The 24,160-nt window shown below is 45.9% G+C and overlaps 3 protein-coding genes across 3 annotated transcripts in view; 1 reads left to right on the top strand and 2 right to left on the bottom strand.

Annotated features, from left to right (window-relative positions):
* The window catches only part of SEC31B (SEC31 homolog B, COPII coat complex component), a 34,264-nt gene extending 29,634 nt beyond the window's left edge, over positions 1 to 4,630 (bottom strand). The window contains 3 exon segments of the mRNA XM_028481271.2: positions 248 to 334; positions 3,018 to 3,100; positions 4,052 to 4,630. Of these exon segments, the coding sequence (XP_028337072.1) occupies positions 248 to 326 (79 nt within the window). The 5' untranslated portion in view covers positions 327 to 334; positions 3,018 to 3,100; positions 4,052 to 4,630.
* A 590-nt stretch (positions 4,631 to 5,220) lies between these two features.
* On the bottom strand, positions 5,221 to 10,532 carry NDUFB8 (NADH:ubiquinone oxidoreductase subunit B8). The gene is made up of 5 exons (XM_007101553.3): positions 10,395 to 10,532; positions 10,004 to 10,130; positions 8,280 to 8,379; positions 7,688 to 7,843; positions 5,221 to 5,404 (listed from the first exon to the last, which is right to left on the bottom strand). Exons 1-5 carry the CDS (start codon positions 10,477 to 10,479, stop codon positions 5,312 to 5,314), a joined length of 561 nt encoding a protein of 186 aa, XP_007101615.1. The 5' UTR covers positions 10,480 to 10,532; the 3' UTR covers positions 5,221 to 5,311.
* Positions 10,533 to 12,177: 1,645 nt separating this feature from the next.
* HIF1AN (hypoxia inducible factor 1 subunit alpha inhibitor) lies at positions 12,178 to 22,336 on the top strand. The gene is given in 8 exon segments (XM_007101554.4): positions 12,178 to 12,383; positions 12,667 to 12,917; positions 15,546 to 15,694; positions 18,016 to 18,161; positions 18,957 to 19,063; positions 19,485 to 19,548; positions 19,777 to 19,887; positions 20,740 to 22,336. Coding segments are annotated over 8 exon segments (1,050 nt in total). The 5' UTR covers positions 12,178 to 12,206; the 3' UTR covers positions 20,785 to 22,336.
* Positions 22,337 to 24,160: the final 1,824 nt, after the last annotated feature.

Genomic DNA, 24,160 nt, shown 5'->3' on the forward strand with positions numbered 1-24,160 from the left:
GATATACCCTTTTTCAAATGGTAGCTCCATAGAAAGCAAGAAAGCATGAGGTGCTTAGCCTTAAGCCAGAGTCCAAGGTTGCCCCCAGGTACCAAAAACTCCTAATATCCCTTTGCATATGCTGCTAGTCAACCTCAGATTTCCATGACTCTAAAACTTTCTCTGAAGCACAATAAAGACCCCTGGATACTAAGTTTCCCTTCAACCTATGTACTCCAGTGGATCCTTATCCACAGTATCACCATACCTGTGGCCAGATACACAGGGTAGTGGCTAGCTGGGCTCCACACTTGGACGGCTGGCCGCTCAAGTTCCTTCAGCTTCATGGTCTGTCCTGTAGGTGGCAGAAAAGTGACATGGCCCTCAGCCTACTGAAAATAGAAACCAGCAAGCTTAAGGGCCAGATCAAGAGGAACACCTGTGGACATGAGAGCTTGTTTCTCTCTCACCACCAAAGATTGGGGCATTTTGGGGCAACACAGGGTAACAAATACATGACCGTCTGCAGATGTGTAATGACAGTTCATTTTCCCAGTTACTGAAATCTAATGCTTTAAACCCTAAAAGATAGTCAAATACACTGGTTGACACAGGCCCAAGGGTGATGATAACCATCAAACCAAATAATCTCTCAGTGACCCTATCCAATCTCTTGGTTTTAAACATCATCCATATGTCGATGACTCCCAAATTTATATCGGCAACACAAATCTCTCCTCTGAGCTACAAGTTCTTATATACAACTGCTAATCAAATATTTCTACTTGGATATAGTAAAGATACCTAAAAGTTAGTCTGTCTTAAAATGGAATTCTCTATTCCACCATCTCACCCACCCATCTGTTCTTCCTTCAGTTTTCTTCATTTCAGCAAATGGTACCACCACACAGCCAACTGCTTAACCCCCAAACCTGAAAATCACCGTAGCTCCCTCCTTTGCCCTTATTGCCTTCTAATCCATCATTAAGTCTTCCAAATTTTGCCTCCAAAATATACCTTAATCTGTCTATTTTTCTCCATCTTCACCACTGCTCTAGTTGAAGATACTATCATCTATCACCTAGATTACTGGTCTTCTCCCTGCTACCCATTCCTGTCACCCAATTCATTCTCTGCATAGCAGCAGGAGTAAACTTTTAAAATCAAAAATTGGATCTTGGCATTCCACACTTAAAATTTTTCAGTGGCTTCTACCACACTCAGAATAAAATGTGAATCCCTTTGATCCCTGCTCAAAGGCTCTAGCCTACCACTTCAACTTCATCTCTTCCTACTATCCACCTTACTTATTGTGCTACAGCTGCATTAGCCTTTTTTCATTTCCGGGCTTTTCCCCACTTTAGAGCTTTGTAAATTCTGTTTACTATACTTTGACGGCTTTTTGTTTCATTCTCTGCATGACTGGTTCCTTATCACATCTTTCAGGGCTCAGCTTCTCACCTCCTCAATGAGGTGAGCCACCCAATCCAAAACAGACTCCTTTTTATCTTCTTAGCAATCTATAATTATATATTTATTTACATCTACATTGTTGGTATTGTCCACTAATAAGTAAACTCCATGAGCGCTAGCACTGTGTCTGCTTTGTTCTCCATGTTATAACTAGCGTCAGAACAATGTCTGGCACATAGTAAGTGCTCGATAATATTTTATGAATGAATGCAGACATCTATTTTAATTCGGTAGTTTCCAAACCAATTCTAACACATACTCAAGGTGCCATCCCAACAGGCTAAAGCGGCAGGGAAGTTTAAAAAAAAAAAGTTAACACTGAACTTGATGGAGTAAACTTGGGACCCACTGTGACCTGCTTGAGCAAGCCACAGCCAGGTTAGTCTTGACCTCCCAAAACAAGTTTTATTACTTAATAATCTCAAATGTACTCTCCAGCTTGAAGAAAGTTTAAGGCTGCCAACTCAGCCAAGATTTCCCGGGGACCTCTAAACACTTGAGGAATATTCGGACAAGATTGTACATCATACTACACGGTCACCAGTGCCACCTGCTGGTCAATACCATTTTCACGTTTCTGGAGAAAGGTCTCTAAGCGGGAGCTGCAATTAGCCGTGTTCACTTGACGTGCATATCTCATTTAATTCTCACAATGGTTCTGGGCGGTCAGTACTGATACTATCCGCATTCTACAGAGAAGAAAACTGGCTAGGCCAAGCTGTGCACCCCAACAGCCTCCAGAGCCCAGTGCTTTTAACCATTATACCAGTCTAAACTAAACTCCATGAAGTGTTTAAACCCCAGCCTACAAATTGGGAAGATGGGCTTTTAAGCCACTTTGTTCAAAGACGTCTGTTCACAAAAAAGGTCCCCGCTGCGGTCAGAATGCCGGGGGCGTTAAAAGTGCGAGAGCTATGACCACTCAACCAAGAGCTGGACACGCTCGTGCAGCGAAAGAGGACGCCAGCTACCCTTGGCTGTCCAGTCCCTCCGGAGGATGGTCGGCCTCCCCCGCGGCGCGCCGGCGTCAGCACTGACAGGCCTTCCCGCCCAGGCCAGACGCTGAGACCCGTTGCCGACACTGGGCCCAGCTCAGGGCCCAGGGCTGGGAGAACGAGCCGAGTGCGGCCGAGAGCAGGGGAGGCGTCGTGGTGTCACCTGAGAGGCACACCGGCAGGAGCCCCGGGAGCGGGGCGGGCCGGAGTGCCAGCGGAGGGCGAGCGCGCCCCGGCACCCTCCCGAGAGGGGGCGGCGCTCGGGGTCCCCGACACGGCCTCCCCTCTCGGCGGCCCCGTATAGGAGGGGAAAACCAACCTGCGCGGAGAGCCCAGGCCAGAGGTCTGGCGCGGCGGAGCCGGAGCCAGAGCCAGAGCCGGAGCCGGTCTTCTCTCAGGGCTTTGGAGCTCAGCGGGGCGCTGTGGATGGCGGCTGCGGAGGGCCAAAAGTGGTCCTGGCCCGCAGGCCCCACCTCCCACACGCGCCGCCAGGCGCCGGGCCCAGCACCCGGCTGACCCACGGAGAACGTTCCCTAATAGGATTATAGCTTTTAATCGGGCCTCCCTCACCTGTCCTATGATTGCGCAGTGGGTCAGATCCCGCGACCAGTAAGTTCTGGTCTATTCAATTTGTCAGGCTCCGCGGGCAGCCTCTGCAAAGGGAAAATAACTCATTATTTACTTATTGAAGCGGAGAAGACCCGGCCCTAGCTCCAGGGACTCTCAGTGGAATCCACTTAGTTGAAAAGGTAAAAAGCAATCTAGGCCATAAAGACCGTTGAGTGGCTTTCTGCAACCCAGCAACAACTGGTGCCCCCAACCTTTGGTTGAACTAATTAAAAGCTATAGATGGGCGGGGGGCGAGGTACCAGGCGCTTCCTGGAAGGTTTCAGGGACGAGACAGGTGTCATACGTTGGGGCTTCAAGAAGATAGGTGAACTCCCAGCGAGGAGGAAGGTGCCCAACCGGCTAATAGCGCCCTGGTGTTTCCCATACCATGAATGAAAAGGACTACAGTTGGGGGAGTGGGCTGGATTCAGATTGTGGAATACCAATTCAACTCTGCAGGTAATTGGGAGTTACTGAAAATTATGGACAGATATGAAATAAGATTATATCAGACTAGCAATATGGATCACCATGCAGAGAGAACAGAGCTGGAGGCAGGGAATCAAATTAGGAGACTAATAGAACAATCCAGGTACCAGGTGATGAAAGCCTGGATTAACATAGTGGCAATGATTGTAAAAGAAAGCTGGACAGGCTCTTGTGACTGATAAAAAGTTGGAGGGGGGGTGATCATATATATTTTTTGTATTGATTGAGGGAATTATGGCATTTCCAAATAAAATGTTCTGTAGGCAGGTGACGATCTTAGACCTAAGTTATTTGATTTAAATTTTTAATTTAATGCATGAATTCTACCACTATATTCCAGCCTGATATACCCCCAAAGATGGTGAGCTGGTTATCTTATGACTTATGACGTGGCCCCAAGTCATTGTGACACAGCTCTAGATTTCCTTTTCCCGTGGACATGGGAGTTTTGAACTCAGGACAGAAAAGAATTTAGGGTATTGGTGGTGCCTGCCCATTCTACGTACTAAGTATTTCTTGAACTTCTTAGCATGACAGTGGATGAGAAACAGGGTTGAAAACTGAACCTCAGGCAACACCTCGAAGTAGGAAATGAGGCCGAGGTGTCACTGGAGTGCTCTGAAAGAAATCTGAACCAAAGGCATAAGGTCACAGTTTCAAGTAGGACATGATTAAAAAATAATAAGTAAAAAAAGTGCACCCTTCTCTCAACTCAAACACCTTAGAAATTCTTTTCACCTCGTTTTACAAATGCCAGTCTCCTCTTCTAGGTAACTTCTTGAAGGCAATTATTTTCTTGTTCAACTTTATATCCCCAGGACCTATCAGTGTCTGATATATATCAGGCAGACAGACGTTTGTTAAATGATTATCAAATGCTCTAAAGGACAGAGAATGAAAACATATAAAAAGCAGAGGAGACCTTCAAAGAGAGGCATTTCAGTAGAAGTACCCACTCCCTGATCTCATAAAGGTCTTTCACTGCCTGAATACCACTAAAGGACCCCTTATCTAGCATGAATGGACTTGCTTCTACAGATCATGTTGAATGTATGCTTTATGAGACAGGTTTTCTTAAATTTCTTAAATTACAATGATATTGTCTGCAAACCAAGGAAGTCCCCAATACATATCCTTATAAGAGATACAAGATTAGAGGCAGGGCTTCCCTGGTGGCGCAGTGGTTGAGAGTCCGCCTGCCGATGCAGGGGACACGGGTTCGTGCCCCGGTCCGGGAAGATCCCACATGCCGCAGAGCGGCTAGGCCCGTGAGCCACGGCCACTGAGCCTGTGCTCTGCAATGGGAGAGGCCACAACAGTGAGAGGCCCGCGTACCGCAAAAAAAAAAAAAAAAAAGATTAGAGGCAATCACAGCCCTAGGCCAGTCCCAAAACACCTATTTATCCTATAATATACTTGAAACATGTTAGAGTATTGTTTTTTAGCTAACCACTTATTATTAAAAAGGTTTTTTATGGGAAATAAATCTCGTTCCAACTTGAGAAGTCAGGAACGTATCTTTCTTCTTCCGCAACCCTGTAGATGGGGAAAGGAGCTACCCTTACCACCTGCTGTACAACTGGAACCCTCAACTACTTTTCCCAGTGAAATTAGCAAATCAACATCTTCTTGTGCTTAAGCAATGGCTATTCCTGGGGAAATGAGGCACAGATACCACAGTACTAAGTTTTATTAGCGATTTCATTAAGGTAAAATCTCTAGGATTGAGGGAGTCAGTTAGGGGGCACAAAGCCCACGAAGCCTCCTCAGATCTCATAGTGAACCACCGACTCAGGTTCTTTGTTGGGATCGCCACCTCGTTCCAGGTACAGATTATTGTAAGGATACTGCTTTGGCCCCTAAGAAAAAAACACAGGTCAGCAAGAACAACATATATCTATGTAGCCAATAACTGGCTACACCCCACTCTGAGTGAAGAATCACGCACAGTAAATGGGTACACGGGAGCCTTTGGTCAGACCCAGCTGGGCTAGAACAGCAGGGACAGCACTCCTCTTCCCCGCTCAGCCCAAGGCAGAGAGAAAGCCTAGATTGTAAGAGAAGTGGTGCCTACACTGTTTGTGTGTGTGAGAGTGAGAGTGAGAGAGAGAGGCAGGGAGGGAGAGGAAGAAAGGAGAAAGAGAGAGGGTGAAAGGGAGAGTGTGAGGGAGAGCTTTCTAAATGAGATGATGCATCCATCCATCCCACTCTCTCTCGGGGTCGAGACAGACTCAATCTCTTTTAAGTCACTCAGCCTCTAATGGTTCCACCACCAAAGTGGCCTAGCAAATGAGGCGTGCAGGAGCAGCAGTGGGGGAAAGCACAGAGAAGACACGGCTGGGATGTGCTTTAGGGGCTGCTGGCTTTACCAACAAACAGCTGTCAGAGAACACAGCTCAAGGGGAGGAGAAAAGGGTGATGTGCTTACAGAACTGAAAAATGGAAGAGCCACACTGTGTTTCTTGCTCTCCTGAAGTGAAGTTAGCGCTTACACCAGCCCTATGTGCACTCTCCAGCCTGGGGCCCCTGGGGCTCGGTAGGAAGGCTTGTGTCAGTGCACACAGACTCACACATGCTACCATTAGGACATTGATTATCTCAGCTCAGGTAGCACTGGGCAGCCAACTGCAAACACGGCAGCTTCCTGCTTTCAGTTCCTTTCCTCACAACCTACCCTGTAGACTACTCCCAAATTAATCTTCCTAAAAACCTAGCCTTCCTTATGGCATTCTTCTGTTCAGACACCCAACATGGCTCCCTGCTGCCTCCAGGCAGACCAAGTCATCCCTGTACCCCCAACCCTTAGCACCTTCTGTACCTGGTGCGTGATAGGGGCTTCATAAATATTTACTGAATTAGTGCATTACTATACCATCAAGTCCAGATCCCTTAGCCATGCAACCTAACTGATCAAACTCACTTCACAGTATTTTTTTTAACACAGCAGTTTCGACAACTGATTTCTCAGGACATCAGAATTACCTGGGAACTTGTTAAATATTGATTCTAGAACCCCATTCTGGAATTACTGAATTAGGCTCTCCAGGCAGTGGAGCTCAGGAATCTGGATTTTTAGTAGCTCTCCAGGTAACCAATGCCGCTGCTTATCTAGGCACTATTTATAAGCCTATTCCACTCCAGCTAACTCACTGTCCTCTTCCTTCATTCTATTTTCTCTTGCCCCAAATGTTCTCTTCAACTTCTCCCCACCATCTAAAATATATATATTTTTTAGCATCTAGCATAATCCTTCTCCTTAACAGCACCTGATACCCCCAGCATACACATTCACTACACACATATATACACAAAAACTGTGCCAAATTCCTATATATATGTTCCAATGTTGCTCATGTCATGTATCTAAATTTTCTTCTTATCCAAATTAAATGCCCTTAAAGCTAGACAGTATATTCTCTCTTTTTTTAAATTTACTTACGTATAGTTGATTTACATTGTTTGTTAATTTCTGCTGTACAGCAAAGTGATTCAGTTATACATATATATATTCTTTTTCATATTCTTTTCAATTATGGTTTATCACAGGATATTGAATATAGTTCCCTGTGCTGTACAGTAGGACCTTGTTGTTTATCCATTCTATTTATACTAGTTTGCATCTGCTAATCCCAAACTCCCTATCCATACCTCCCCTACCCCCCTTAGCAACCACAAGTCTGTTCTCTACAGACAGTATATTTTCTATGTCCTTTACATTCTCTAAAATCTAACTGTCCATGCTTGCAGTAAACATTTAATTGCTTCCAGTACCCTATAGGAAGTACCCTTCACACCAACAAAGGATAAGCTTTCAACTCGAGATTCCTTGACTCTACCTTGAAAGATCACTTGCTAAAATATTATTGTTAAGTACAGTTCCCAAAATGGCAACTCTAAAGACTAGCTGGCTTCTCCATTCCCATTCCTCACCTAGTCCTACAGTTTCTTCTCACTCAGACTGATCCAAGATGCAGGCAGGAGCAATACTCTGGTACTTGTACCAGGCCAGTGGGTAAGACCCTCTATAGGCCTTACCAGGAAGTCAAGCTTGGTATTGGCTGGATCCCTACTCCAGAGACTTCATTCCCTCAGGAAACAAGGCTAAGTAAGTGTGGCTGAGGGAGCACTTCTCAGATACTCACCACAGGCTGGTAGGTGGGGTAAGTCTCCCCCACCCAAAACATGAACAGCATGAAGGCCACGAAGCCGAAGAGGTGCTTACACATGAGATTCCAAGAAACAGGAGTGGGGGACGTGTCCACACGGTTCCTGATATACATGTCTAGGTCCCAGTGCATCTGAGACAAAAAGGCAGATCACTGTCACATACTGCTCTTCCTGCAAAAGGCATGCAGTCCAGAGTGATTAGAGCCTCACAGAAGGCTTGAAAGGCATTCTACTGCCCTGGGCAATATTCTGAGAGCCACATCTGAGATATTATGGCCCACAGGACTGGATGCTGGCTTATGTCTAGGTTCTGCTGACCAGAGACAGCTCGATAATAGAAGTTCACAACTCTTACAATACAGAGCTTTGACTCTTACAATACAGAGCTTTGATTACTCCCAGACATCCCATTCCACACACCACACTGGGAACATCAGATCTCAGATTGCTGGACCTCGCTGCCTTGGGCAGAAAAACTTTAGTGTTACTTGGGCAGAAAAGTGCCATTTGAGCTACAGAAGACATAGGGAAAAGGAAGGAAGGTGAAATGGGATATGGTTCTCTCACCGGTTCACCCCAGTTCAACCGCAGGTCTGGGTGGTCCCAGTCATACCATGGATCCCTCTCCTGCTGTGAGCGATCAGGGAGCTTCGGGTAGTCACCATACCTGAGAGACAGCAAGAACTTCTGGACAGGGCTCTGAGCAGCCTCACTCAGACAATTCACAGTCTCCTCATCTCAGAGATGAAAAACCAAGTGACAGAGATAACTGCCTCCCCTAAGGACAGAGGAACTGACCTTCAAATCAAGATCTCAATTTTTTTCCCTGAGGTGTACATATTGAGAAATGCTGAGTTAAAGGGCCACTGGTAAATATCCCAAATTTCCCCCCAAAAACACTGTGTCAGTTTACATTCCTACAAACGGTATAAAAGAGATCCATTTTCCTGAATGCCTTCCAATACCAAATTTATCATTAAAAAAACAAAATAAAATGTTGATAAGTGAAAAAAAATCTCAATTTTTACTCACTAAGCACAGAATAACCAAAGAAGTCCAAATTGTCAATAAAAATTTATGTCAAACTGAAACATTTTAACATATGTAAGCTTTTCTTATCTTCTTTCAATAGAAAGAAGAAAAGTCATGCAATGTTATAATGTTAGTGCTGGAAGGGAATTTAACAATCAATCACTCTGTTTCCCCCATTAGACAGAAAAAGAAACTGAAGTTTAGAGTCTGAACCTAAGAAGCCCAGTTAATTGGAATAAAAACAAAAGGATACAGATTAGAAAAGCACTTTTCATAGCAACTGTGTTTCTCAACCACAGAGTTGACATACAACTCCAAGTCTCAAACACCTCATGGGTCTTCATGATAAGCTGGATTTTTCCCCAACAAAACTAGGTTCAACTTATACCGACTGCTATCGAGGCTGCTCTTGTCCACAACACAATAAAAGACATAGGAAATGATGACAACTAGACGTGTCACAGAAAGTGATTGGAAAACAACAAGATGAATAGGAGCTGCTGAAACCACGGCTGAAAGAGTGATGCTAGGACAGAAAATGAGGGTGATGGTAATCAACTCAGACAATTAACCACAGGGATGTTACGGGGGTGCGGGGGCAAAACCATCAACCGCAGTAAGGGAGTTGACTATTCAATCTGCTTTAAAGTTGCTACGACTTCCACAGCGCTAACTGCAAAATATATCTTGAAAGAGATATACATGATATAGAGTACTCCATCTACAAATAAGGGTCTCATGACAGGAATCCAGCTCCATCCTGGTCACGTGCCTGGATGACAGCACCTGAGCCCAGCAGATGCTCAATCTAAATGAAACCTTGCGCTCTGGATGGAGCCAAAGAAGGTTCCTGCTATTCAGGGGTCCTCAAGGGAGCTATTTAAAACCTCAGCTTCCTCATTTGAGGAAATCCTGGTCACGTGCCTGGATGACAGCACCTGAGCCCAGCAGATGCTCAATCTAAATGAAACCTTGCGCTCTGGATGGAGCCAAAGAAGGTTCCTGCTATTCAGGGGTCCTCAAGGGAGCTATTTAAAACCTCAGCTTCCAGGAAACAGCCTGAGCCAAGGAGAAAATTGAAGTCCTCTCGGCTGCAGCTGCTCACCCATCCCCTCCCACCTCCCTCCACGGAGAAAAGCGCCCACACCGTTGACTCTGAGGGGTCACGAAAAGGTTCGGGGAAAAGGTTCAGAGTAGAGCTACCCAACCCAGCCGAACTTCTCCCATCACTACCCAGGTGCGAGCAGACCCTATCTCACCCCATGCCATCATCTGGATATGGCTCGTAGTCTTCCACCCGCATATTATACTTCTTGGCTGCGGCAGCCCGTTCTTCTGGGGTCCTGGGATAGGGTCCCGGGAGCATGTCCTTGGTAATGCGGGAGGCTGGAGAGCAGATGAGGGCACGTCAGAAGCGACCCCATTCCTCCTGCCACTCTGAAGGCTTCAAGCTGCGGTGGCTGCAGAGACCGGAGCCCGAGGCTTCGAGGGACCAGCAGACCCTCCACCTGTTTTTCTGAATACACCAACTCCACCTCCGCCCTTGCCCGGACTCGCCCGCCGCGGTATCCACAATACCCACCCTCCGTCCGACACACTAAACCTCAGGCACCCCTCTCCCACACTGAGGCCTCGCCCGTTCTCTCGGACCTGTCCGTGCACCCATCGGCACCACGTTTCGAGATGCCCCTTGCAGCCATCGGACTCCCAGGACCCCCGCCCTGGCCGCCGCCATCTTCACCTCCTTCTCGTTTCACCCCGCACATGCGCAAAGACCTTTGTCACGGCCGCTGAGCCGGGCCAAACACGACAAGGGAGAAAAGTCTTAAAGATTCAATAAGGGCGGGGCTTAAACGGTGCTAGGAAGCCAGAGAGAAGAAGAGCGGTTGGATAGAGGCGGAGAGGGAAAGCGAGAAGGAGAGAAAAACAAGCCGGTCACTGCTTTGACATTTCATATTGTTATGTCCCTTTTCTACCTCAGCTGACTTAGACGCATCCAGGGATAACGGGCACTCAGAACCTGAGCATCTCAGGTGGACAGCTGATCCACCTACCCCAGGACCGGTACAAGTAAAAGGAGCCTGTCAATCTCTTTTCTGACTGCTTGCCTTTTTCCTCTCCTTCACTGGCAGTTCCTCCTTCCATCCCCAAACGTGATCATTCTTCAAATTCAGCCCTTGGTCTTGTTTGTTCTTGTTTTGTTTTCCAAATTAGTTATCTCCTTCAGTTAGATGCACGGTGCAACACACAAATTGACCCCGAACTGGTTCTTTTTTTGTTGTTTTATTTTGGCCGCGCAGCTTGCGGGATCCCAGTTCCTCGACCAGGGATTGAATCCGCGCCCTTGGCAGTGAAAGCGCTGAGTCCCAACCACTGGACCACCAGGGAATTCCCCCAAACTGGTTCTTCAGTTTCAGTCTCGCGTTTACATCCGAATGTCCCAGTCACCTCAACCCAACAAATGTAAAACCAATCCTATCATCTGAACCCACCTCAGATTTGCTAGAATTCGCTCAGATTTACTAGGACTTGGATAAATACATTTCAAGCCGAACCACAATTAAATAACACTAGCCTAACAAAAGAATTGGGGGGGGGCATTATTGTTCGCATATGAATATGTGTTCATTTTATCTACACAAGTATGATTTGCATAATTTACGGTACAAATATGCACATATTTCCAGGAAGTTTTAGGGTGATCACTGTTTTGGAGTAGAATCCATTATTACAGACATTCCCAAATATATATCAGAGCAATAAAAACTGATATATACTATTCAGTATATGAATTTGGGGGAGAACTACTTTACAGCAACTTGCCCTCTTGTAAATGAGAATTGAATGGATGTTCAGAATGGTTGGACGACATGCATTCAATCCATAGCAAACACTGATCTAATTCGGTCAAGATAGACAAAAATGCCTTTAAGTAGGTGAGATGGTGACACAGGAAGAAAAATCAAATGGTGCCAAGCAAAAGAAAACCGTCTTTGATTTCGAAAGAATTCAAGTTGCCATATATCTTTTGCCGAGGCTTTCGGAGCAACCTTTACCCAACATCTATCTATTGGACAGTTGCTTTTCCTTCTGACTTCCTTAGGTGGGTCAAGTTTGCGTCTCTCCCCATCCATCAGTGTAAAATTTAATGCCCCACTAAACTTGCCTCCTTCTTTGCCTGTTGTGTAGGCCTGGGCACACTGAGGCAGCAATAATTTGTGAATTGGTTAACCCGATGATCACCCCTATTCAGTGGGACTAACGTCTAGTCCCGGGTCTTCGGGGGCGGAGCGTAGGGTGTAGAGCTATAGGTTACCATTAGGAGGCGCTCGCCCAGGGCTCGGCCCCGCGTTCTTAGTGTCTGGAACGCTCTCTCTCGCAGCCTAGCTCTATGGTTTCCGTTGTGTTTTCCCCGGAATAGGCGGAGCTTCCGTTTCCGGTGGGCCGTCCCTAGCGACGGAGATGGCGGCGACTGCGGCGCAGGCTGCGGCCTCGGGCTCTGGAGAACCCCGGGAAGAGGCTGAAGCCCCCGGCCCCGCCTGGGATGAGTCCCAACTGCGCAGTTATACCTTCCCGACCCGGCCCATCCCGCGTCTGAGTCAGAGCGACCCCCGGGCGGAGGAGCTTATCGAGAATGAGGTAGGGGGCGGGGCCGCGTCGAAGAGGGGGGTGGGGGATGGGGGAAGGGACCAGGTTGGGAGGAGAGGTCAAAGGCGAGTGGTGATGAAGGGAGGGGTTGTGGACTAGGCCGGGTTGTGGACTAGGGCCTAAGGGGAGATGGAGAGGGAAGCGAGGAAGAATGGGACTTGCGGGGTTCGTGCTGGTTAACAGGAGAAGTAATTTTGAAGTTGGGAAGTATTGGAATCTTGGGACAAGAACCCACTGGGTCCTTGGGACGACTTCATTTGTTTTTTCCACTTAGGAGCCTGTGGTCCTGACCGACACAAATCTTGTGTATCCTGCCCTAAAATGGGACCTTGAATACCTGCAAGAAAATATTGGCAACGGAGACTTCTCTGTGTACAGTGCCAGCACCCACAAGTTTTTGTACTATGATGAGAAGAAGATGGCTAATTTCCAGAACTTTAAGCCTAGGTCCAGTAGGGAAGAAATGAAATTTCATGAGTTTGTTGAGAAACTGCAGGATATACAGGAGCGAGGAGGTGAAGAGAGGTAAATTCCCAGGTCGTGGTTTTCCATTGGATCTAGGGCATCTATTTTCCTTTCCTTTACTTATCTGAGGATGAGTTTTCTAGCTTGAGGGATGATGGAATGACTAGACTTGAACTGTGATTCTCACGTTTGTTGTCTTCATAAAGTGAGAGTCACACTTGCCTAGCAGAGTCAGGTAGGTGAATGAAGTGAGTGAAGTTGTTTGGGTGAAAGCTATGATGAAGCTGAAGGCATATGCCTTATTCAAAGTGCGAAGTCTTTACTTGACTCTTGTTTTCATTTTGGAGTGCAGTCCAGGGTTGATTTTTTTCAAGAGAAACCAGAAATCAGTGTTTTTATTTAAAATCTTTTTGACTTTTAAATGTGGGCAGCTAATTCATATTTTTTTTAATGCTGCAAGAGGCCAATTTAAAATATCTGTCAGTAGATTTCCTGAGATTATGGGTTTGCAGCCTTTGTCCTAAAATATTTGAGTGGGGGCAGTGCAGGCTGAAAAGTTGTATAAGTGAGGGTGGGGAGAATATTGATGTGTTGTGTTGTATTGATGATAGCAAACACAAGACATATACACACATGGGAGTGACTCTTTTTCTCCACCTTTATCTCTGTTTATGAGGGCAGCCTCTTATGTAGGTCCCAGACAACATTCAGTCCCACAAAATAACGTTGCCTTTGGGGAATTGCTGTTACTGAGTACTTGATGGTGAATGACTATCTCCGTTTCACATTTGGTGCCCAACCCTGGGCTTTTCTTCACTCTCCAGCCTCAGTTCTCTTCCTGACTCTGTTAGCAGTATGTGGCAGAGTAAAAGTATTTGAAACATAGTTTTTAATTTTTTTTTTTGGCTTCTTGACTCTTAGCTATTGTCATAGTGATGGAACTTTGACCGGAAGAGTTTCCAGAATCTGAACTATGGCTGATTTGTTCTCTATGTCTTATAGAGACTGGTTCAGTTAAATCATCTCATGCATAATGTTCTCAAATTTACCACAGTGCGTGCGCACGTGCGCACACACACACATACACCCAGTGTTGAGAAGAGAGATTGATTTAAATGATGCTGGTGGAGTGTAAAGCTGTTGATTGAACACATGCATGGAATGAGCGTGAGATAAGACACATGAGTCCTCTGGTTCCTCAGTCATTTTAAGTTTCTTGGTTTCTGTAGCGAGAGCATTTTGCCTAAGTCTGAACTATGAGTGTAGTCTGTACTTTATGGGTGATTTCAGGAAAATTTTTTACTATTTGCAAGATTTGCCCTATCAGCTGACTTTAGCACCAACCAACTGTATTGTATAATTGTATATATAGCTTGTTATGATTCTGGGGTGAAGGATGTTAGGATCCTCTTTGAGCTGTTTTGAGGATTTACTGTTAAGGTTTCACAGGAATTGCTTAGATTCCTGTTTGGGGAGTGTTCCTGACTCTTTCAGAGTTACTTGAGAAATATTTCTATGAACATATGTACATCATAATCTCTGGGGAACGTTCCAAGGTTGCATTGGAGTCTTGAGCGTTCCATGTCCCCAAACAGGTAGCTGTTGCCAACTTATCAAGATTTTAAATTAATGTTGCCTTAAACATTGTGATTCCAGGCACTGGGATACCTTTGAGCTTTTGAAGTAATGCTCTCAGGACCATTACTTCTTTTTCTTCACGTTTGCCCCCTAAATAATGTTTCTTTTGGGGCTTGATCAAGTGTGTTTGGCTTTTCATATCTATTAAGTAACTTCTTACCTTCCTCAGGAATGTTAGGGGCCCTGGGTCTGTGGAAAGCTTAGTGAGGTATTTTTCTTCAGCTATAGATGGCTGCTACAGATAGGTGGCTGAATCAGTTAAGATAAACTAGGCTTCAGTCCAGGACTCAGCGACTTGAAACAACAAAGGTTTATTTTTCACTCATGCTACATGTCCATCTCAGGTCACCTGGAGGCTCTACTTGCATCATCTTTTGCACTTTGGGACACAGATTGCTCCAGCAGTTGTCATTGGAAACTTTGCAATTGCTGTGGCAGAGGGAAAGTGATGTGGTAGTGTGTACTGGTTCTTAAAATTACAGTTTGGAAGCAGCACCAGTCACTTCTGTGGACATCTCATTGGCCAAAGCAAGTTATATAAGCAAGCCTTGCTTCAAGGAGGTGAGGAAGAATAACCCTCTCACAGGGAGGGGACTAGTTCTTGGTGAACAATAATACGAGCTGCCAAAATGGCCATCAAGGGCCAAAGGGGATGTCTCGCACCCCGAGAGTTCCTGGAACAAGGCTGAGTCATCATTCTAGGGTCTGTGGGTAGGCTTCGAGGAAATCTCTGAAATTATACTAAAGTTCAATGTGCATTTTTATGGGGAACCTTGCTTGGATTCTTTTTTTTTCTTCCTTGGATTCTTAAAGGATTCATACTGTGACCCAGAAAAAGTTAAGAATCACTTCTCTAAAATATAAAATTTGGTGTTGAACAGAGCTCAGAGAAGGATAGGTAAGGATTCAGTTCTGTGAGAGTCCCATGACTGCAGCTGTTCTTTGTGGGAGATGTTGGTACGGGCTTGGGTTTGGATTTCCAGGTATGAGAGGCCATGCCAGGGACAGTGTGTACATGCACTAATGGGATTTTCTTCTTGGGGAACATAGGTTGTATCTGCAGCAAACACTCAATGACACTGTGGGCAGGAAGATTGTCATGGACTTCTTGGGTTTTAACTGGAACTGGATTAATAAGCAACAGGGAAAGCGTGGCTGGGGGCAGCTGACCTCTAACCTGCTGCTTATTGGCATGGAAGGTAAGAAATCTTTCAGAAAGCAGCATGGCTTGGGGTCATATGAAGTGATTTCTAAACCTTTCCCCACCACTTGTTCGCTCCATGACTTTCAACAAGGCACGTAACTTTCTTAAGTCTCAGTCTCCTAATTTGTAAAATGAACACAGTAATATCTTATAATTAACTATGAAGAGTAAATGAGATAATGTATGTTATGTCAGGTACTTTAAAAAGAAAGTTCCCTATTCCCTTCCTCAGCTGCTGTGTGAGTATATATATTTAGATATTAGGGATCTCTAAAATTCTGCTGTTTTTTATTGGATTTGTCTTCAGAAGATTTTTATCCCAGTAGAAGAGGGAAACATTTTTCCAATGTAAATTGAACCTTATCTTTTGAACAGGTAATACACTAATGGGGTTAAATTCAAAAGGTGTAAATAGGTATGTAGTGATAAATCTGTCTTCCATTTCTATTTCCCAGCCTCTCAGTTTCCTTCCCTCCCTGGAGGCACCATATGTTATTAGTTGCTTGTATATCCTGCGAGTGGATTTTACACATACATAAGCAAATACATGAATACTTTTTTTTTTTTAAATAAAAAGAGGAACCTTTAAACTCCAATCAGGAGAAAGAGAGCTACTTACCAGCCAGGGTCATTGTCTTATTCTTATTTTTATTTCTGTCACTTGCTCAGTGCCAGGCCCATAGTAGGTACTTAGTAAATGGTGAAGTAAATTGGGTTGAACAAGGAAGCAGAGTAATTACTCGTTGTCATTCACCACTGGACTCTGAAGTCTCTTCTTCCCCTTTGATTGTCCTTTCTTCAGATTTGGGTCCTTTGCTGCCAATGTTAATAAAAGTTTCCAGCAGTGCAACTTATGAATTGACCCTTAACCTGACCCTTTGAAACCAACTCTTGGTTGACCTGCCAGGAGCCAGTTCTTGTTTACTTGACTCTGAATTTTTATGTTGCCTTCCTATCCTGTGGTGTAGAGAGCAGGGAAACAGATCCCTCAGGTAGAGATGAAAGAGCAAGTCTCCTTTGAGGATGCATGTGGATCTCTGCACTTAGGAAAGCAGCTGTCTTGGCCCACCCAGGCAGACCTGGGGAATGTTTTCTAAACTCCATTCCCTGCAGAGGTCCCTTGATCTCTCAAGGATTGTGCAAAGGATAAACATCAGATACAGCCCCACTTACAAAGAGTAGATGGAGCATACATATGCTAGGGCAGAACTAATTCAGGATGGCATTTTAAATAATTTGCCTTATTCAAAGTATACAGCTCTCTTCAGGAATCTGATATGCTTCCCTCAATGAGAATCAGCAGCTCCAGTGTTGATCTAAAGAAGTGTTGCAGTCCCACAGGTGTGATGAAGTGGGAGCAGAGGTTGAGAATCTTTGAGCTCCAAAAGAGCTACCCAAAGCAAATACATATTCGTACAACTTAAAATGACTGATTAACTCCATCAAAGAAGATCATGCGTGCATTGCTGATACCAGTCATTTCAGTTGTTTCTAACTCTTGTTTTTTTGCTGCCCTTGATTTCGTGCCATAGTCAAGAAGAGTACAAGTACAGGTTCCCCTCAGCTGTCTAAAAGCAGAGCATTCCTGTGAAACCTTCTATAAGCCGAGATGATGTAAAACAAAGAAGCATTTACTTTAGGACACATCTTGCTAATAGATGCACAGAGTAAATCGAGATAAAGCACAGATGCTCACAGACACAGTTCAGAGCTATGATGGCTTGATGCTGAGATGCTGGCTTGATGCTGAGATGCTGAGTGTAGTTTCCAGGGGAGGAGATTGGCAGTGCCACTCTCACTGCTTGCGCTTGCTGCCTCTGTGATGGCTCGCTGCAAAACAAACATGAATGATATTTTTGCTTTTTTTTTATAAAAATGAAAATCCTCTTTGGATTTCTTTCGGTTAGCAAAAACAGGTACAAATGTAGGTCTTTTGTAAAAGCAAAGTGACGTAAAGCGAACTTTTGAAAAGCGGGGCGTACCTGTACAGAGTGTATTATTTTGCCGTACTTGTATCACTTTGATGTGCATTTGCTTCCAGTAAGGGCAGCAGTCATCATTTAAGAAAGTCTACTTTGCTAATTGATGGTGAACTCTTAGCCAGTGATGTTTGCTACTAGACTTATCACCCACTAAAAGTGTAGCACCTAATTGGCTGAGAGTTGTAATTACAGTCTCCCTGATGCTGCCTGAAATTTTGATTTGGAACCCTTTGCTGAGAGGGCAGGCTGGGTTTCTCTCCAGCACTGGGGCCTATGTTCCATCCTGTGCAATAGAGTTACTGCTCTGAATAAGAAAATGTCTGTCTTCCTACAGGAAATGTGACACCTGCTCACTATGATGAGCAACAGAACTTCTTTGCTCAGATAAAAGGCTACAAGTGATGCATTTTGTTCCCTCCGGATCAGTTTGAGTGCCTCTACCCATATCCTGTTCATCATCCATGTGACAGACAGAGCCAGGTGAGCTCGTGTGGTCTGAGGAGGGTGTAGAACTCCTTTGAGATCCAAGTCTGGCATGTCTTTCCCCTTCTCTGTGGAGGTATGCCAGGTTTGGACAAACTCAGAGGACAATTTCACAATGTAGTTTATATATTCCAGGTCCCTGTGGTGGTCCCCAGATGTTTAGGGCAGATCCCATCACTGATGCTGGTGGACTCTGGTTATTCTGTTTGATTGAATTATAAGTTCATGGAACAAAATGTGTATGTCTCCATTGGATTTAATAATTGTTTACTTTTGTCATGGATGCTACTTCTTTTTGATAAAGAGAAGGGTGAATAGAATTGAGATATGTCACTTAATGTCTTTTCTGGATCTCAGTGAGGTGTGTGGTTGACTTTGTGGCCAACCAGAGAGCGCCTCTCCTTTCTTGAGAAAACCGCTGAGCTACCTCGTGTAGAAATCTTTGCTGGTTAGAATATGTATTTGGGGAAAAGTTTCTGAAGGTTTGGGTGAAGGATGAGTCCTAATTCCTCAGATCTGCAGGCCATGAGTAGGTTTTCTGACCTTTAAACTGTGATGATTGGCTTCTGACCTCAGGAGCACTGAGGCCTAGTATTCTTTATCATTTAACATTCAGCAATGCCCATCTTCTTAGGTCGTTCTCTGAGAGAGTTTGTGTATGTTTAATGTGTGTTGTGTCTTCTGCTGGATGTAAATTCTAAAGACTTTTTAAAGGCATCTTTCTTGACTACCAAAGTTACTGATAAAAATTTGGTGATTGACTGATTTTTTTTTTTCTCTTGAACCTCTCAGGTGGACTTTGACAATCCTGACTACGAGAGGTTCCCCAATTTCCAGAACGTGGTTGGTTACGAAACAGTGGTTGGCCCTGGTGATGTTCTTTACATCCCAATGTACTGGTGAGGATGGGGCTAGGACTGGGGGCTTTTAGGGAGTGTTCTTTCCCATTCCCTGCAAAGCCTTATCCATGTCTCTTCTTTTGAGTTGTGGCAGGATTGGACTTATGTGATATACAGGAAGGTTGGCATATCCAGATGATGAGCATACTGAACATGGGGGAAATGGCAATACTGTTTCTAGACAAGATGACAGTTCCTCAAGTCCAAAGAGATCCCAGAGGCTTGAGGCTAGAGAAACTGTTCTTGACTCTGGTATTTGAAGGCTGAACACCACTGCCTGTAGCCCCAGGGTGTGTTTGATAGGATGAGTGTGAAGATACTGTTTTCATTATATCCCTTAGCAGGACTCTACTTAGTTTCAGAGGATCCCTCCCTCTGAAAAGTATTGGTGGCAAACAGGAGCCTGTTTATTTTCTTGCAGGTGGCATCACATAGAGTCATTACTAAATGGGGGGATTACCATCACTGTGAACTTCTGGTATAAGGTGAATATGTTTTTTTTTTCCTAGATGGGAGTGGGGTGAGGTAGGTGTAATAAGTTATTTAGGGGCAGGGTGGGGAGGTTGGCTATCTCTGGAAGTGATTCCCAGGTCTTTGGGGGAGCTGGAGAGGGTGGGGTTGAACTGGGTTTCCTAAGGGAGGATGGTACGAGGAACAGTAGGTGACACTGAAGCCTGCTAAAGACATTTCCTGAGCTGCTGCTTCCTTTGCAGGGGGCCCCCACCCCTAAGAGAATTGAATATCCTCTCAAAGCCCATCAGAAAGTGGCCATAATGAGAAACATTGAGAAGATGCTTGGAGAGGCCTTGGGGAACCCACAAGAGGTATGTGGCTGCCCCAAGGTGGCACTCCTGTGACTCAGTGGGCAGAGTGACCAGGGAAAGTCAGGATTGGTGTCACAGTCTCTGTAGCTCTTCTGTTTCAGTATCTGTTGTCCTGTTTCTTCATAGAGGTGATGGGTATGTTCAGAAAATCCTTGTTTTCTGATGAGAGCTGGGCTTGACTGGCGGATCAATTATAATCTGTTCCATGCTAGTAGTAATGTTCCGCATGGGGCTTGTGTGCCAGCTGGGGACCCCCGAGGGGATTCTTTTGGAATGGGAAGCGAGCAGTAAAGCATCTACTCACACGCTCCCAGCCGTGCCAAGACTGCTCTAGGTAATGTTGAGACCTGCTTCCCACGCAGGTGTGCCAGTGGCCCATAGGGTAAATGGGGGAGGTTTGTATTTGTAATGTTCTTACCTCTGTCCTGTGGAGAGCCTCAGCATTCAGAGCACCTGTGGGCTTGGGAGATCGCACCAGCCCCGATTACAAATGATCTTTTCAGGATATAGAGTCACTTAAGATTCTTAAGTCACATTTACAAAACATGCACGTAAACACTCGGGGTGTCTGGGATTATTAGCTCCTCTGACCTTCTGTCTGTCAGTTTGGTTCTGCTTACAAATGTAGGGTATTGTGAGAGGGAAGGTAATACAAGATGGACCCAGAGGAGAGGGCCATGCTCCAGGATACTGGGTTGACTACTAGGAAGAGAGTTGGTTAGAGGGTTTACAAGATTGAATGGAAGCCTTGTCCTTGCCCTTGGCTGGACATCGATGTCTCCAGACACACCTCATCTGGCCCCGGGGCTAGGGGACAGGCAGTTCTGACTGGCTCCTCATGTCTTTTCACAGGTGGGGCCCTTGTTGAACACAATGATCAAGGGCCGATACAACTAGCCTGCCAGGAGTCGAGGCCTCCTGCCAGGTGACTGCTAGCCCGTCCACACCGCTTCATTGATGAGGACAGGAGACTCCAAACGCTAGTATTGCACGCTGCACTTAATGGACTGGACTCTTGCCATGGCCCTGGAGGCAGGTGTTCGGGGCAAGGCAGGGTGGTTGGCACTCCACTCCCATTCGGAGGGACTTCTTACCCTTGCCTCTGTGCCCCAGCACCTTCCCTCTCTGCCCCGTAAAGTCCTGCATTCAGTGTGTGGAGTCCCCAGCTTCTGGTTGTCATCATGTCGTGTGTTAGTCTGTCAACCTTGGGATGTGTGTGCGTGTGTATGCCTGCACACGCGTGTATGTATTTGTTCCTTGCTCCCTCCTTCTGGGTCAGGATGCCACCTCTGGCTCTCAGCTCTGTCTCCTGCAACCTCAGTGCCTCAGCCTGAGAGAGAGGAGATGTTCTTGGACGCCCACTGCATCTGGGCTACAGGGCCACAGCTATCCTAACCATGAGGTCAGTCTGCCCCCTCCCAGTTTTCACAGAGTGAGGCTCTAGGCTGTTGGGAATGGCTACTGAGACTCTAATGGGGAGAGGGAGAGTGGGGAGGGTTGCCTTTGAGAGCCTAAATAGCTTCCTAGGAGAGCAAATTAGACAGGGTTCCAACTTGAACCTTCAAGCTCAAGCCATACACAGAAAAGAGCCTTGGGACGCAGGAACCAAGGATTGTGCATAACTTCCAAATTACAGACACATACAGCTTCTTTCTTTCAGCACCAGCTCTTGTTCTCTGTCCTGGGTGCCAGGGGAGTCATCCTAGCAATGGCGTCTCTAGGTTCTAGGGGTGCAAGCCTCTGTGTGGATGTGTGTGTGGATGTTTGTGCCTGTGTGCGTGCATGTGTGTCCACACTGGCCTGCCTCTCTGCTTACCAAGTTTCTACTGCTTAACCTTGTCCAGTGGGACATACAGCAGGAGCCCCAAGGCAGTCTAAAGCTTTTAAACTCATTTTTAGCCATTGGATGTTGGTCAGGCCTCGCTGCAACTTGCCTGAGGCCAACTGGCTAGAGCCTCCAGGTCCTGTGACCCTCCCTGCCCAGGCCACGTCCTCTGTGTCCGCGGAGCTTCTTGGCTCAGGAGACAAAATGGGGTCAAGCCTAGGCAGCTAACTCACCACGTGTCATCCACCTCATGGCGAAGGCAAAAATGTAGCCTTGCCTCTTGAAGCCAGTGCCTCTGCCAGACCCCACTGTAATGTTCCACAAACACCTTCAGAAGTCAGGGCAACTGGTGGAGCATGGAGAGGAATTTCCTTTTCTGTTCATAGCTTTTCATGGGAACCCCTCTCAGGGCTGCAGCTTACAGCTGGGCAGCTGTGCACTGCACAACTCGAAGGGCCGTCATTCACACCTGTATAATGGAAGTGGGGCCCCTGGGATTGGGCAGTGTGATGGCCCTGCGTCTGCTCACCTCCACTCCCATCTCCACGCCCCTTCTCTCTGGAAGGAAAAAGGAGTTGGAAGTCTCTGGGTTCATTTTTTCCTTTTTTTTTTTTTTTTTTTTTTGCCAAGTGGGGCCCCTGGGATTGGGCAGTGTGATGGCCCTGCGTCTGCTCACCTCCACTCCCATCTCCACGCCCCTTCTCTCTGGAAGGAAAAAGGAGTTGGAAGTCTCTGGGTTCATTTTTTTTTTTTTTTTTTTTTTTTTTTTTTGCCAAAGGTTTACTTCCAGTGTCCGAGCTATGGCTCTCACCCCCAGAGCTCAGTTTACAGTTACAGTGCACTGATGGACTGAGAGGATGCATATGTGTGTGTGCATGAGCGCACTTGTGTGTATTTTCGGGAGGGGTGTTTATTTTTAGTACCCCATTCTGGGGTTCTCTGATGCAGTGTGGGTGTTCAAACATGGTACCTTCTCAAGTGTAGTTCTTTCAAATATAGCCAATGCTGGAAAATGTGATTGCAGTGATCTCCATCCCTCCATCTCTTTTGGGAAAGAGGAACGCAGCAAAGAAAACAAGGCAGACAAGATAAATTGACCACAAAGACACTTTGAAATATAGCACATTATTTTTCTTCTCAGCAGCTCTGCTGCATCCCTGGCTCATTCCTTAAAAGTGTGGGTGATGTGCAGCAGGGAGGCGTGGTCTCTCAGCTGCTCCTCTCTGGGTGCTGTGCCGACCCAGGTCTGCATGAGGGGGAGGGACCTTCACAGGTTGGGTCCTGATCCTTGGGTAATGTCTCTGGGTTCATGTCCAATAGTGATCCCTGATTATTAGACACCTGATGTGTGCCTGGTGCTTTTAGTGCAAGGTAGGTATTCTCATTTTACAGTTCAAGAATAAGCAGTTAGTGGCAATCAGGATTCAAACCTAGTACTGTTTGGCTGCAAACCCCCTGCTGTTCTTTTCCACCAAATTACATTGATTGTCCTACTGTACCTCCTTTGCACTACAGGCAGCAGGCAGTGTCTAGTACAGACAGGTTTAGCCCAAAAGGATACAGAAGATACAGCTCAGGGTGAAAGCTCTTCTGGGCTCCAGCTAAAGACTTCTTGGGAATACTGCCGGGAAGCCATATTATGAGTTAAGAGTTCTGGAAGAAGTTATAGGGAAACTGAGTTCTAGATCCCATTGGTTAATGTGTGTCCTTGAATAGGTCCCATAACTTTTCCCAGCATGCTTCTGCATCTATAGAATTGAAGATCTAGATATTCACTAAGAACTTTGATTCCTGTTCTGCTGCCTCTGTTTCCCCCAATGAAGAGATTGAGGCTCTTCCCTTCACATACCTAGGTTAGGGCTGTTCAGGCTCAAATTCTACTCATAGCAGAGTAGAACGTTTCTGCTCTGTTGCTTACTCCTATCCTAGCTGGCAGTGTGAGGGCAGACACATGAGGGGAAGGTGGGGGTTTGAGCCTGTATGAGGGTCAGCCATGTTGCAAGATCCTATTTTTACACCAGCAGGTACAGAGGAAACTACTCTTGTGAAGTCAAATATTTGTTGGGGGGTTGAAGTTTGGGGGGTGGAGGAGGGGCTGTTCTGGGCATCAGTTGAGCAGATGCCCAGGATGCCTGGGGGAGACCGGCTTCCCCTACAAATCAGAGCTCTAAATTACAAGGTTTTTACCAACGCGAACAGTTGGGGGAAGTCGTCTGCTCTCATTTGCGTAATGGTTTCTGTCACTGGTGATTAGACACAGGATGAAGGAAAAGAAATTTGACAATTAGGAATGAGCGATCATTAATCTGAATCTGTTAGGAGACAGGGGAAGGATCCTTATCAGTGGGCCAACCCCACGTGAGGAGACCCTCCCTCTGCCCCCAGAGACTCTTGAGCCACATACCCTTTCATTGTTCCCACCATAAGCTGAGCTGGTATTTTCTTAGC

The sequence above is a fragment of the Physeter macrocephalus genome, chromosome 20, assembly GCF_002837175.3.
Source record: "Physeter macrocephalus isolate SW-GA chromosome 20, ASM283717v5, whole genome shotgun sequence".
NCBI classification, from domain to species: domain Eukaryota; kingdom Metazoa; phylum Chordata; class Mammalia; order Artiodactyla; family Physeteridae; genus Physeter; species Physeter macrocephalus.

Coding starts and splice junctions, on each gene's coding strand:
- NDUFB8 (XM_007101553.3), bottom strand. CDS start 10,479: ATGGCGGCGGCCAGGGCGGGGGTCCTGGGAGTCCGATGGCTGCAAGGG. Junction 8,380..10,003: donor TATCCAGATGATGGCATGGG/GTGAGATAGGGT, acceptor GCTGTCTCTCAG/GTATGGTGACTACCCGAAGC. Junction 5,405..7,687: donor ACCCCACCTACCAGCCTGTG/GTGAGTATCTGA, acceptor TTTTTTTCTTAG/GGGCCAAAGCAGTATCCTTA.